Raw genomic sequence first — 14,545 nt, forward strand, 5'->3', positions numbered from 1 at the left:
GAGCACACAGGGCTGATGTTTACTAATCCAACAGGAAGTCAGCGTCCCTGTTTCCCTCCACAAACAACCAATGGCAATCAGATTATTGGGTCATTAACAAAATATGTTCAAAAAAAAAAGCCAGTTTGAATGTTTAAGTCACAAATACAGAATGAAGAAAACTCTTACTTTGAGACGAGAGAGAACAGGAAGTGATCCAGGTCATTGCAGGTTTTAGCTAAAAAACACCAATGATTTAGATGTGGAGGTAAAGTCAAGTATCCGTAATAAGCAGAAGAACAAAACACCAGCTGTTCTTTCTATATTTTCAAATACAAACTCAGAGTTGAAACCTTCAGCTTCATTCAGCACTCGGTTCCTCTCGGTTCCTCTCGGTTCTTCTCGGGTCTCTGGAGGAGGTCGAGGTCGGGACCACATCATGCTCACAGAAGGTACTACGAGCTGGATTGCCTTATTTTAAGGAAAGGAGTTGTGTTGCCAGCAGCTATGTGTCCGGGTTGTTGTTGTTGTTGTGTCACTGAGCCTCAGAACCAGAATGGCTTCACTCGCCTCGTGTGTCCTCCTGGACTCGCTGTGGTGATGGAGCTGATGGATGGCTCCACCTGTGAGTTCCTCCAACAGAGGAAAGCGTCTCAGGAACCATCAGAGTGCATTCTGTCAAGTCCAGAAGAACTCTGTGTAGCTTCTGCTTGTGAAGGACATAAAGATGTCTGAGGTACTTTTTCTTTGTTCTTTCACTATGAAATTATGTCATTATATTCAGTTTGACTAATGTGGTTTCATATCAAATTCATCACATTTACCTGCTGATATAAAAAAACACACAAAAAGTATATTTTAGAATAAGTTGGTTGCCATGATGGTGTTCAGAGGATGACTCCTAACACTCATCATGTGTAACCAAGAGTCGATGAACGTGGTCTTCAGGAAGGTTCCTCACTGAGTGAAGTGAAGAAGTGGAAGTGGTGTCATGATAAGAGCTGTTCTATGCCCTAATGAAGGAAAGGAGTATAGGAATAGACGTTAGGAATAGTGTTTAGGAATAGATGTTAGGTCATTTCTTTGACAATTTGAATCCAATGTTGTTGAAGAAGAAACGGTTTCACGCATCAGACCAGCAGACACTAGAAAATCTGCAGGCCGATCTGTACACTCCCATGAGCCTCGGAGCTTCGTGTCCGCTCTCATCGGTTAGAATGCTGAGCTCTTTCCAGAGAGCCTGAGCAGGTGAAGTGAAAGTAGAAGAACCGCTCAATCAATCAAAAAAGAAAAAAGGAGACGTAAAGGTCAGATTTTCACACGAGCATGAAGAGAGAACCACTGAGTCCTGGAGGAAGGTTCCTCCCCCTGTTACACAACCAGTGGAACCTAATGTCAGGTTTCCCTCACACGCTGACCTTTAAGTTACACCAGCCCCCCCCCGAAGGCACACACACGCACACACGTGTCCAAACACATGGACACGTACACACTCGCTGTCACACACACACGTGTCGACTTCCAAACTCCTCGTTCTTGATCAATAATTCAAACGTTACGCGTCGTGTCCGTGAGGCTTTGAGCTGAATAATTAGAACAGTCACCTACTTCTTTCCTCCGTTTAAAGGGGCAGTGACTCTCCTCCTCTGAGCCTCCTGAGTTCTCACAGTGAAACCCTCCCTCAAAGCTAAACTCCATTTTGTTGCACAGATATTTGTTCACATGGAGCTCGAGGTTTTTCCATGACAAGAATCACCAGGTAAACGTGTCACGTGACCTACCTGGAATATCAGGCTGGCTTTGATTGGTCAAAGCTGACATTTAGAACCTTGATGACACGTTTGTGTCCATGCAGAGTTTCTATCTATTATATTTTAAAGTACAAATTCAAAATAATAGTCTTCTTTATTAAACTTGGCTGTGTTGAAATGTAAATAATTTAAGTAGAGACCTCTTTAGAATTTAACATTTATTAAACACAAATTAATTAATAATAGTGCAAAGTCTTGGCGATGGGACTAAAATATCCTTAACATCCTAAAATTTGATAGAAGGGTGGAGATGCTGAAGTCAGATAAGGCCGAGTCCCCCTGGGGCCTCACGCACAAACAAGTGGCGAACGCAGATGTTTTAAGAGCAAAATGGCCGTGGACATGTGCGGCGCCTTGTGTTTTAGCACTAGGAGACATTGCAAATGGTGCAATAAGGAGATCCTCCTGGAACGATGTGCAGAGCTGCGTTGGCGAGGAGCCCTGCGCTACCTGGGACAGGTGATCTCCACGTGGGGGTTCCTGGACACCTTTCAGAGGGACCCTGAGCCGAGCCGTGTGGGATGGGATTATCCGCCTCTCAGCCAGGTGGATCAACTTCCCTCACAAGGCGCAGGCCAACATTAAAGCGCAATTTGCAGCAACTTGCAGTCATCCGTCCACAAAGCGCTGAAGTGGTCCGGGGACGAAGACGCGTTTCACATTCCTCTGATGGCTGTTACGTTGATGTCCCACGATGTCGTTCAGGGGACGAGGGACACGAGGAGATGCAAACAGTCACCCGGGCTGAAGGCTGCTTCCTGTTGGTCTGACACCAGTCGAGATGAAACCCTGGCGGCTGACACCTTATTACTTTATGAGAGGGAGAGAAACCCTCAGAGGACTCTCAGCAGCGCTGTAAAGTCCTCCCTCACATTCTACTGTCAACGCCCGTTAAACAAAGAGATGTCCAATGTATTATAAAGAAACAAAGGCTCTTAAGATCTACTCAAAAGCGGATTTTTATTTGTCACCTTTGTGTTTAAAAAGCTGAACCACGTTCTGAAAACACGTCTCGATGACGTCATTTCTACGTCGTTCACTCGTTTCCTGTTTCCTTGCTGCGTATGTTTCCTAAAGGAGACTTGGATCTGTGGAGGGATTCTATCTCCAGGAATACATGAAAAGTTAATGATCCGTCTTTGTGCGTTGGGCCTTTCATTAATAAAACAGCACTCAGCGGGGGGGGGGGGGGGGGGGGGGGGTGGGGGCGTTCAACGGAATGTGGTAATTGAAGACTGCTGTGGTCCAGGTTAATGTGATCATGTAATGCAGGAGACATTAAGTTTGATGAATTATCCTGAATAAAGAATTAATCTAATTTGTTACGGAATGATTAAAGACTCTTTGTTTCATGTTGAATGACTGAATGCGTTCAGTATGTTGCAGAAAACAGTCTGATATTATATCTTCACCAGGACACAACCTCTAGTCCTCTAAAGGGAGAGAAAGCTGCATGAGTTACAGCATGATGTTCATTTAGTGAATGAAGGTCCATTTAGAGTCAAACGGACCAGGAAGAAGGCAATGCTTTAGGGCGGGGCTACACACTGATTGACACGTCTCTAATAGACCATAAAAATATGATGTTTTAGGGCGGGGCTACACACTGATTGACAGCTCTCTGATAGACCATAAAAATATGATGTTTTAGGGCGGGGCTACACACTGATTGACAGCTCTCTGATAGACCATAAAAATATGATGTTTTAGGGCGGGGCTACACACTGATTGACAGCTCTCTGATAGACCATAAAAATATGATGTTTTAGGGCGGGGCTACACACTGATTGACATGTCTCTGATAGACAATAAAAAGGTGATGTTTTGGGGCGGGGCTACAGGCTGATTGACAGGTCATCTTCTACCTTCTGTACAATGAAAGTCAATGATGAGAACCTGCTGGTGTCATCAACAGATGTGATGACATCATCACTTCACCTCAGCCATCTCTACTGGGTCACATGACTCATTGATACAGATCCATACAGCTGGACAACATTTAAATAAAAGATGATCATAATAATACAAAAACAATAGCGCATCTTGCTGTGATCGTCCCCTGAGACTTTTAGTGACGTCAGCTGTCCCCATCGGACGGAGCGTCGTAAAGCTGCTCACATTTAGGAGTCGCTTTGATGTCACACATTGGTTTGCTTTGAAGATTCGAGTGCAGTGATTAAGAGGGTCACCATCTTGGATCCTACCTGGACTGGAGAATGTAGAGACGTTGTGTACGTTTATGTTATTACAGGAGGAGTCGCCCCCTGCTGGTCACTGCAGAGAATGCAGCCTGTACTAAAGGCTTTATTAGCAGGACGAGATGGTCAGCCGCCACCACCTCAGCAGGAAATACTCTTAAACCATTTAGTACGATTTTTTTCTAGTTATTATTTTAGATTATTGTTGAGAGAACAACACAGTCAATGGTACCAACAAATGCTGTTACTCTCTGTGCTCAGTACAGAAAGTGCTAATTGACTGATCACATTATTGCTCAGGCTAAATATGAAACTTTAAAATGTTTGTTTTACAACTGTTGACTTTCATCTGCAAAAGTCACCAAGCAGAGAGACTCACAAGCCGGTCCTGACCCAGCTCACAGGATCCAAAACAGGGTCTGGCCCCCTCCCCCGTCGGCACCAGTCTTTCATCAGCTGACACAAGATCCTTGCTGCCTTGTCCCAAAAATAGCATTGCTCCAATTAGCCCCCCCCCCCCCCCCCCTCCCATCAGAACAGCTCTGTCATAGAGAATGAGCTTTGATGCCACTTTGGGATGCGGCTGAGTTCTGCCAATGAGGAGCAAGTGTCAAGAAGAACGGAGGCGAAGGTCAGATAGCCACGAGGAACGTTTGAGCTCGGGATGAAGTTGGTTAAATACCTGGGCTCGAAGGGGGGGCTCGAAGGTAACTGATGCAGATGGACCTCATGCAGAGTGGAGGAGTGCTGGACAGGGCGGTGGTGGCCCATGGAGTAGTGTGGTGCGCTGGGAGGCACAAGGTCGGTGGTTTGAATCCCGTCTGCCCCATGTGCCATGTTCAAGTGTCCCTGAGCAAGACACCTGACCCCTAACTGCTCCCCAGGAAAGATGTAACTCATGGGTCAGTGTCAGCTAAATGACGTGTAATGACGGACCATTTGTCCAACCTGATCCATTTTTCAAATTTGAATGACTAAACGAAGTTTTGCTTCCAACCCAAATGTGAAGCATCATCCTGTGTTCGCCAAACTAAATGAAACTTTCAGGCCCAAGCCGCTGTCCGACTTACCGCTAAATACTTCTCCATCCTGGAGCTCTACAGGAGCTTCCTCACTGCTCCTCTCATGTCCTCCCGAACCCACTGGACCTGAACCCACCTGAGTCCTCATCAGCAGCTGAACAGAGAGGACATGAAGGTTTTCGGGAGTCGATGGCAGTGAAATCTTTTCTGCTCCATCGTTTTGGCTCAGCTTCCACAGAGGACTCGGCTGCGTGGGTCACCGGGGTCACCAGGGTCACCAGGGCCAGCACACGTGCACGCTCTCAGCTGAGTTTTGACAGTTAGTTTTTTTGTGACGAGGACTTGAATGAAAAGTGAAATCTCAACCCCCCCAGAGTCAGTCACTCAATGAGTGCAAAGCACACACAGTTTGTGAAGGTCGACGTGCTGCAATGCAGCGAGTGGCGGGTCGTTGACGGAGTCGTTACTAACACACACTCAGAGAAACACAACACATGATACACAAATGGTACACAAAGAGTGAACAGATATAAAAAGGTGTGACTCAGAGCAGCAGCTGGTGTTTGTGTTTCCCTGGACGTTCCCATCCAGGAACAGACGGCACAATCAGGCCGCCGTGGGACGGTAACCGTGGCAACGGCTGACTGGCAGCGACCTGCGTTCCCCACGCAGAGACGTTCGTTCCAACGGGAAACAGAGATTATTTTTAATTACAAAGTTGACGCGGTCTGTTTCAAACACGCTGACCTTCGTCACGGTGGACGGTGTCGTGGTCAGACGCCATCTTCCCGTCTCAAATCTCAGATCTTGGTGCAACTTGTCCTTCCTTTTATTTTATTTTGTCTGATTGAACTTGAATATGCTGTTCCATGAATGGTTGATTCTTCCATTGAGGCGTCCTAACAGAGTGTAGCATCATGCAGCACATCACCAGAGTGACTGAAGTATTGATGATTACAGGAATCACACAGATTGATTCCACAATGATGGAGACCATCAGTGAATCTACCACCTGGACGTCATTTAGAAAATAACTTATTTATTCACGATGTTTGATATTTGATTTGAGGCTGGAGATGGTTTATATCTTTAACTATTGAAATGTGCTCATAGTGATGTTTCACAGGTACAAATAACCCTGCTGGTTTAAATGTTTATTACAGAGAATATGTAAGTAACTTGTGACATGAAGTTATATTAAACATGTGGGAGGCATCATTGTACCTGTAAGAACGCCTCTCACATTTAACTCCTACAGTCTGGCTTCAGTTCACCTTCTGAGTCTCTAAATGTTGGATCACATGGGTCAGAGTCTCAGTCCAGGTGATCTCCTCCTCCTCTTAGCTTTGTTTCATAGGTCACAAGGTGGAATAGAAAGAGATTCTCTCTGGTATGAATGAAGAGTTATGGGACTGACTGATGGAACACAACTATCCACACCTCAGAAGATGGGCCTTGACCCTGATGAAGAAACATGTCTCCACTTCAGCATTACCAGGTGCTGAGCCAGTAGAGGTAAACATGCAGAAAGTCCTGTTAGAAAGAAGACCATGTGGAACCTGAAGGTCACTGGATGAGGAAGGTAGGATGGGGGCCAGAGCCTTCAGTTATCAAGCTCCTCTTTGGTACCTCTTATAGTTAGAGATGGCTCAGGTTAGTCTGGACCAGCCCTTAGTTAAGCTGCTATAGGTCTAGACTGCTGGAGGACTTCTTAGGACACACGAGCCCCTCTCTCACTCTCACTCTCTCACTCTCACTCTCTCACTCTCACTCTCACTCACTCCTTCCACAATCATCCACGTTTCATTATCATCACTAATTCAGCTTCCTTTCGGGAGTGTTTTTTGCTTTCTTGCCTCACAGGTCTCCGTAGATCGTAGTAGATTACCCGTCTGGACCCGGGTCCTGACACCTGCTGCTGCTATCATCATCATCATCATCATCATTTTTTATTCATATTACTGTCATCATGAACCAACTCTTGTGCTCTCCCTCCCCACAGAAACCTCTGTGGATGGAGGTTCTATCTGATGGAGATTCTATCTGTTGGTAGTTCTATCTGATGGAGGTTCTATCTGATAGTGGTTCTATCTGATGGAGATTCTATCTGTTGGTAGTTATATCTGATGGAGGTTCCATCTGATGGTGGTTCTATCTGATGGAGGTTGCCCCTGCAGTGGTCCTGACGTACACTTGCTCTGCTCCTTGCAATTATTTGCATCATTTCTGTTAGAGGAATGTATTGTACATCTTTTACATTGTTCATTCTATACACAGGTGCTCAGCACCGTCACCTCACAGCAAGAAGGTCCTGGGTTCAACTCCACCCAGTGGCCTTCCTGTGTGGAGTCTGCATGTTCTCCCTGTGTCTGTGTGGGTTCTTTCTGGATCTCCAACTTCCTCCCAAAGACCTGACTCTAAATTACCTGTGGATGTGAGTGTGAATGGTTGTTTGTCTCTGTGTTGCGCAGCGATTGGCTGGTGACTGATCCAGGGTCTCTCACCGGAAGTTCACTCCAGCCCCCCTGTGTGCAGGATAATTGGTTTGAAGATGAATGGATGGATTCTATATGCATGACATCCATTGCAGTCTGTCCATTCTGGGAGAGGGACCTGATGTTGCATGTGTACAGACTTGAAAAGTCTCCCCAAAAGTCTCTTAGCATTGGAATCAATACATGATGTTTATTTATTTATTTTCCTCTTCACAACCTGCAAAAAACAGAAACCCTCAACCGTCATTTTGAAATGTGTAAATAATGTGGGAAGATTCCCCATTCAGTGATGAAATAAGGTCACAGAACAACACAAACGACGGAAGCACGGGGGCGCGCACGGGGCGCGCAGCACCACGTGACGACCGCACGTAGGCAGACGTGAGGCTCCGCCTCCTCCTCAGGGAGAGTTTCTCCTGGTCCCAAGGAGTCTGGAATAAAGTTCTTCAGTCGCACCGGATGGTGAGTAAAGAACGCGCTTTGATCCGCGTGCAGGTAACCGGAAGTTCACAACCGGCGCGAGAGGACGACGGGAAAACTGTGATTTTATAAATAGAAGCGTGAAGGAAGTCTCCTCCCAGAAATCAGCCTCGTTGTGGCACCAGATGGTTTTAATCCGACCAACACTCTGAGATTATATTAATCATCTTTATTAATCATATTTATTCCATAAGAAAAACGTTTTTCAACATCCGGTCCGATCATTGAACCACGCGGGTTGTTTCCTGTTTGGTGCGTGCGTGCTTGTGTGCGTGTTGACGCTCAATTTCACGTGACGTTATAAACAAGAAACAAACCGTTATGTGAAACGATATATATTATCCTTCATAATACTGCTAGTAGAATATAAATCATCATATGATACTACTAACATAATACTAATACAGTATACTACTGCATAATACTACTACATCTTATATATGATACTTATATCAAACTCCTTCACAATAAAGTGAGGCTTTTTCCTTCAGATTGTCACAAACGTCACAACGACATCACGGCTTCGATGACGTCACAAGTTCATCACGTCAAATCAAACATTTGTGAAACGGATTCAAACGACACAAAATTGAAAAGTTGTTATTATTGATTACAAATTATCCATAATCAGCAGATATGATGATGTTTCTTGTTTCTTTGGGCTGCTGGTCTTCAAACATAATTCAAGCCAGTATTTTGTATACCCTCAAAACGTATAAATGGATCATAATTCATCTCTTACATCGATGTTCGTCATTCATGTGATAACATCTGGATTCATTCACTCCTTACATTTTACAGATTATCTGTGATAACATTATACGATTCTCCTTTTCACTGAGCAGAGCCTGAACACATCACAATGTAACTGAAGTCACTCTCCTCCTCCTCCTCCTCTCAATCTGATCACTGATTGGTTGTTAATCAGAGATTAGAGACTAGAGAAACCTTGATGATGTCACTGAATACTGGAGGAGAAACATGTGGGATGGAAGGCGTTATCATCTCGATCTGAAGTCAGCTGACCTGAGTCTCCTCCCCTTTGTGCCTCAGAGCGAAGATGAATGAGGACGCGTTCGAGGTCCCGCAGAGGGCGGAGTACCGCTACCTGGTGCAGGAGGAAGAGGAGGAGGAGGAGGTGCAGTACGTCCGTCACAGACACTACATCAGCCCCCTGCTGGTGCTCTCCAGGCGCTGCGTGCTGCTCATCGGCCTGGCCGTGGGCGCCCTGCTCTCGCTCGCCGCCTACCTGGGCTACGTGGCCCAGACGCTGCCGCCGGGCGTCGCCCAGGTGACCACGGACTGCGGCCAGTTCCGAGGGAGACACGTGAGTGTGGAGACTCCAGCGGCTCACCTGTCTCCTTAAAGAGATGAAGAAGACGCGACATTAGGCTCATTTTCTCAACATAAAAGACTCATTGTTCAGTTTCAGTTTGGAATGTGATGAAACCGCTAAATGGTTCATTCTGATGAATTCATTTGAATTACCCCATAATCGATCAGTGCCGTGTTGTGAAGAACTAATAAAGGGTCACATGATTTATTGAGTCAGTAGTAGATTCATGTTTTCATTCATCACCTTTAGTGATTTAGTTTTAATCTTTTTAATGCTTCCTTCCCAGAGAAATGGAGCCTACTCCTTTAAGGGCGTCCCCTACGCCGCTGCGCCCGTGGGCGACCTGCGCTGGGCGCCTCCGGCCGAGCCGGCGTGCCAGGCTGGCGTGATGGACGCCGGACGCTTCCGCGCCGTTTGTCCTCAGGTGCGCCCTCCGTCCGGCCGGGTGACGGGGCAGGAGGACTGCCTCTTCCTCAACGTGTGGACCCCCACGCTGGCGCCCGGCGCCAAGCTGCCTGTGGTGCTGTGGATCCACGGGGGGCGTCTGCACACGCTCAGTGGGGGGGAGCCGGGATTCTCCCCCACGGAGGAGCTCGCCGCCGACACCGAGGTGGTCTACGTCAGCCTCAACTACCGACTCAACGCCTTCGGCTTCCTGGCTCTGGAGATCCTGAGAGAAGGTTCTCCAAAGAACACCTCAGGTGAGTCACGCTGTGAGTCTATATATTTGTAATATGTGGATGTGTTCACGTGTAGATAATACGTCCAAGTTGACATACAGACATATTGACAACATGTTTCCTTTTGCTCGCTCTCCTTGAGAAGAGTTCAATTGCGTTGATGAAGCTGCAGAGAGACGGCTTTGAGAACATGGGACCATGGAAACAAGGTCACATCCTTATTATCGCCCCCCCACAGGGAACTACGGCTTCATGGACCAGATCGCTGCTCTGAAGTGGGTCCAGAGGAACATCCACGTGTTCGGAGGAGACCCCGAGAGAGTCACCATATTGGGACAGGGCTCTGGTACGAAGTGTGTCACTGTGATGAGTAACTGTTATAAGAAACGAAAGACTCTCTGGCTGATCCGTCGTTCTGAGTTCTGACCCGTCTCCCTCCTGCCGAAGGCGGGACGTCGGTTTGGACCCTGATGACGTCGCCGCTGGCGAAGGGTCTGTTCCACGCGGCCGTGGACATGAGCGGCTCGTCCGTCCTCGACGCGTCTCTGGAGCGAGCCGAGGACGACAACCTGGTGTTCCTGAAGAGGACGGGCTGCAGGGACCGGACCTGCCTCCGGCACCTGTCCGTCAAACAAGTCCTACAGGTGGGAGTCATGGGACCAATGAGAGTCTAATGTCTATAACAAATTCAATATTAATGGATTATTACCATTCACATAATATTTGAGGATTTCATAAATGGTTTGATTCATAGTTCATCTTTATGATGAAAATAGACATTTGATTATTATGTTGTGATTCCTCGTAGCTGTTTTCTTTTTATAAACTCGGTTTCTTGGGACATATTTCAATCCCTGACTGTAGTAATGCCCCCCCCCCCTAATGTTGCATATTTAATAACCTTCTGGAGCTCTATTGGTAATGTACTGCACATCACATCATCTATTTACTCTCCTACCCCCCCCTCCCCCCCAACAGGCCATCCCATGGCAGGACTACCCTTCCTGGGCCGCAGAAGACTGGACTGATCTCCCCACCAGGGGGCGCTTTGCGGGCCCAGTGGCCGTGGTGGACGGTTACGTGCTGGACGCTCCACCCTTCCAAGTGTGGGAGAACAAAGGAGGCCACAGCGACGTTCCCTTTGTCGTCGGGACAACGGAGCAGGAGGTCGACTTCAGGTGAGGACTCACCTGGTTCCTGGTTTTTGGGTCTTGGTTCCGGGTCCATCTCCGTCAGCCGAAATCGGAGGTCAAACAGTTCTGAGAGGTCTGTGTTCCCCTCTGCAGCCCGGCGGCAGCCAACATCTCCATGTGGACCTGGGGGGACTACCAGTGGTTTGTGACAGGTAAGATCTGCCCGGTGACAACATCAGCGTTAACCCTCTGAACCCAAAGCAATGTCTCTGTAACATAAGACCTATTTGTAAACAGAACCGTGATGACTAGAAGAAGAGGAAGCTCAAACATGCCAGTAGTAGCAAATTCATTACAATATATGTATGTGAATATAAAATAAGAGAGGACCAGGAATAGAGCCTTGTGGAACACCTGTGTCCTTATTGCTGGTTTATGAGGTTAGCTAATGGGGAGCCCGAATGGAGCAAGGTCATGAGATGTAGCCTACAAAGGAGGAGATGAGTGCTTATTGATGTTGTTCATATGACCGTTTTGTCACCTCTATGCTCCTCACAGATAAACTTAAGGCTTTCAGCGGGAATCTCCCCAAAGAAGCGTTGAAGCTTTATCCGAGCTCCGCCCTCTGCCCCACCGCGGACCGCTGTCCGGAGAGGGCCTACACCACCATGGTGTCCGACATCCGGGCCACCTGTCCCAGCAACGAGCTGGCCCGAAGGGCCGCAGGTAAAAGCACAACTCATCAATAACTGGTAGCAATACAGGTCAAGTTCAAAATCAACCAAAACACCAAAACATGGCCCCTGTAGCATACTGCAACAAACTACCTTTTTGGACCTTACACTGCGCCCTTATTTTTTAATAACAATAATAGATTCACAGATATGCATTGTTTTCAGTCTGCAAAGCTGCATGGGATACAAATAAGATTAAAATGTCTTGTGATGGTAAGGAGCTGGTCCACCCATCAGTCAGCCCATTGGTCCATGTGATAAAACGCTGTGTCAGCCAAACCGTTGGATAGTTGACCAGAACCTCCAACAGGTCAACCGAATGTCCTTCTCCTTGGCCTCCGCCTACTCCTCTCATATCCGGGTTTTAGCATCCGCAACCACCAAGGCTCCAGTGCTTTTGGCCTGTCGGTACCTTTCAGCTGCTTCGTGAGACCCACAAGCCAACCTCTTCCTCTACAGGTGTATGCAGAGTTAGTTTTAATATGAAGCTATTTTCTGTAGATATGACAAATAAAACCCTTCCCTGTGTCCAGCGGCCCTCCTCAGCCCAGTGTATCGATACGTGGTGACGCACACGCCCTCGGCGCCGGTGAACGAGTCCTCCGACCTGATGCCGTTCGCCAGCCGCTTCTCCTTCCACCGCCTGGACGCCGTGACGCTCTTTGGCGGGCTGGAGAATGTTCTGGGGAGACCCCCCTCCGATCGGGACCGGAGCTTCAGGGACCTCCTCACGCGTCACCTGGTCCACTTTGCCAGGACAGGTGAAGGTTTTTCCTGGGTGTTACGCGCACATATTGTCCCCTAAACTGTGAACCATCAATGTCCCCCATGAAGCGTTTATGGGGGACATAAACTTTATGTCCCCCATGAAGCGTTTTTGGGGGACATAAAGTTTATGGGGGTTGGGCCTGTTTGTAGTTTGGGGGCACTGTCCCTTTAAGTCATGGTTTGTTTTGGGTAGTTATAAAAAGCACATTCCCTCAGCCAGCAGACTTCAATTTCTCCAAAAAGAACCTGTTCTTTTCTTAAAGCGACAGTGCTCTCTTCCAATGGGTCAATACTGTACATGTGTTCCCTTCACAGTTTGTTGAGTATTTCATTGAAATAACACAAATATGAATGACCAAAATCATTTTAAATGACACACTGACTATAAAAACATTTTGAACATTGTGTGTACTGGTTCTTGTGGATCTTGTGGAAAACGTCTTTATTATGGCTTTGTTATTTCTTTTTGCAGGTAAGATGAAGGAGGAGTGGCCAGAATACCCAGCAGCCACTGCTCTCCTGTCCGACCGGCTGACCGCCGTCCAGAACTACTCGTCGGCTCGGTGTCGGCTGTGGAAGGAGAGCGGCATGTCTGCGTACGCCTGGACCACCTGACCACCTGACAACCAGACCACCAGACTACCTGACCACCAGACAACCAGACCACCAGACTACCTGACCACCTGACAACCAGACCACCAGACTACCTGACCACCAGACAACCAGACCACCAGTCTACCTGACCACCAGACAACCAGACTACCTGACCACCAGACAACCAGACCACCAGACTATCTGACCACCAAATCACCAGACCATCAGACTACCTGACCACCAGACAACCAGACCACCAGACTACCTGACCACCTGACAACCAGACCACCAGACTACCTGACCACCAGACAACCAGACCACCAGTCTACCTGACCACCAGACAACCAGACTACCTGACCACCAGACAACCAGACCACCAGACTATCTGACCACCAAATCACCAGACCATCAGACTACCTGACCACCAAACCACAAAACCACCAGACTACCAGACCACCAAACCACCAGTGCACGAAACCACCAGACCACCAGACTACCTGACCACCAAACCACCAGACCACCAGACCACCAGACTACCAAACCACCAGACCACTAGACCACCAAACCACTAGACCACCAAACCACCAGACCACCTGACTACCAGACCACCAGACCACCTGACTATTTGCCCACCAGACCACCTGAGCACCTGACTCACTCACTCGTTAAAGTTGCTGCTCTTTCCCCGAGGTGATGTGATGCAGCCAGACCCCCGTCCCACCCGGCAGTCTTTTCAAAAACTCACAAGCAGCAACTTCACGGGTTCAAGTTCATTGAATTGTGGAAAATGTCTTTCTCCATCTGAAAGCTTTGAGTCACGTTGTGTTGCATGAAGACAACACAACGTGGCTGAATATTTCACTGATTTTGTGTGACGCAATATATTTCAGAACGACACTCCTTGGAAAAAGCCAAAAATGTAATGACGTCATGTTTTCCTGTAAGACAACGGTTGGAAGTGGGCTGTTTGTTCTGTTTGAACGTGGAGATCAGCTCCAAATATTCTTTGTTCCACTCGTTTCACTGATCCGAGCTCTTTGTCCCCAGGAGTCACGCAGACTACCAATGAAGAGGGATATTCTTTGAAAGTCACAGCAATAGAGAACATGGTGATTTACAGACTTTTTATGGGTCAGAGCCATGTTTCCTCATGTTAATATTTCACTGCACTCATAGCCTAGTTTGTAGTGTGTCACCTTTTAGCATTACGTTGTGTTGTGTTTTTATGTGGCGACGTTATATCACTCGTTCAATAAATCGACACCACGTGAGTCCATTTGCATTGATTCTTTACTGTAGGGATGAAGTTTCATGT

At 47.4% G+C, this 14,545-nt stretch overlaps 1 protein-coding gene across 2 annotated transcripts; it reads left to right on the plus strand.

Moving 5' to 3' along the window:
- The first annotated feature begins 7,878 nt into the window (after positions 1–7,878).
- On the plus strand, positions 7,879–14,501 carry si:ch211-71n6.4 (para-nitrobenzyl esterase). 2 transcript variants are annotated; one of them, XM_037491279.2, is made up of 10 exons: positions 7,879–7,967; positions 9,039–9,312; positions 9,608–10,022; positions 10,240–10,347; positions 10,449–10,645; positions 10,980–11,179; positions 11,288–11,346; positions 11,693–11,860; positions 12,402–12,629; positions 13,109–14,501. In XM_037491279.2, the coding sequence occupies exons 2-10, from the start codon at positions 9,046–9,048 to the stop codon at positions 13,249–13,251; spliced, it is 1,785 nt and encodes a 594-aa protein (XP_037347176.2). In that variant the 5' UTR covers positions 7,879–7,967; positions 9,039–9,045; the 3' UTR covers positions 13,252–14,501. The 2 variants fall into 2 exon arrangements, with proteins under 2 accessions (XP_037347176.2, XP_037347196.2); XM_037491299.2 differs by lacking the exons at positions 12,402–12,629; positions 13,109–14,501 and adding an exon at positions 12,179–12,395.
- The last annotated feature ends 44 nt before the right edge of the window (positions 14,502–14,545 follow it).

Source organism: Pungitius pungitius, chromosome 4, assembly GCF_949316345.1.
Source record: "Pungitius pungitius chromosome 4, fPunPun2.1, whole genome shotgun sequence".
Classification (NCBI taxonomy): domain Eukaryota; kingdom Metazoa; phylum Chordata; class Actinopteri; order Perciformes; family Gasterosteidae; genus Pungitius; species Pungitius pungitius.

What these genes read in the sequence shown, in the direction of transcription:
- si:ch211-71n6.4 (XM_037491279.2), top strand. Translation starts at nt 9,046, where the DNA reads ATGAATGAGGACGCGTTCGAGGTCCCGCAGAGGGCGGAGTACCGCTAC. An exon ending in GAGCAGGAGGTCGACTTCAG is followed by an intron (nt 11,180 to 11,287) that starts GTGAGGACTCAC and finishes TCCCCTCTGCAG; the next exon opens with CCCGGCGGCAGCCAACATCT. An exon ending in GCTGGCCCGAAGGGCCGCAG is followed by an intron (nt 11,861 to 12,401) that starts GTAAAAGCACAA and finishes CCCTGTGTCCAG; the next exon opens with CGGCCCTCCTCAGCCCAGTG.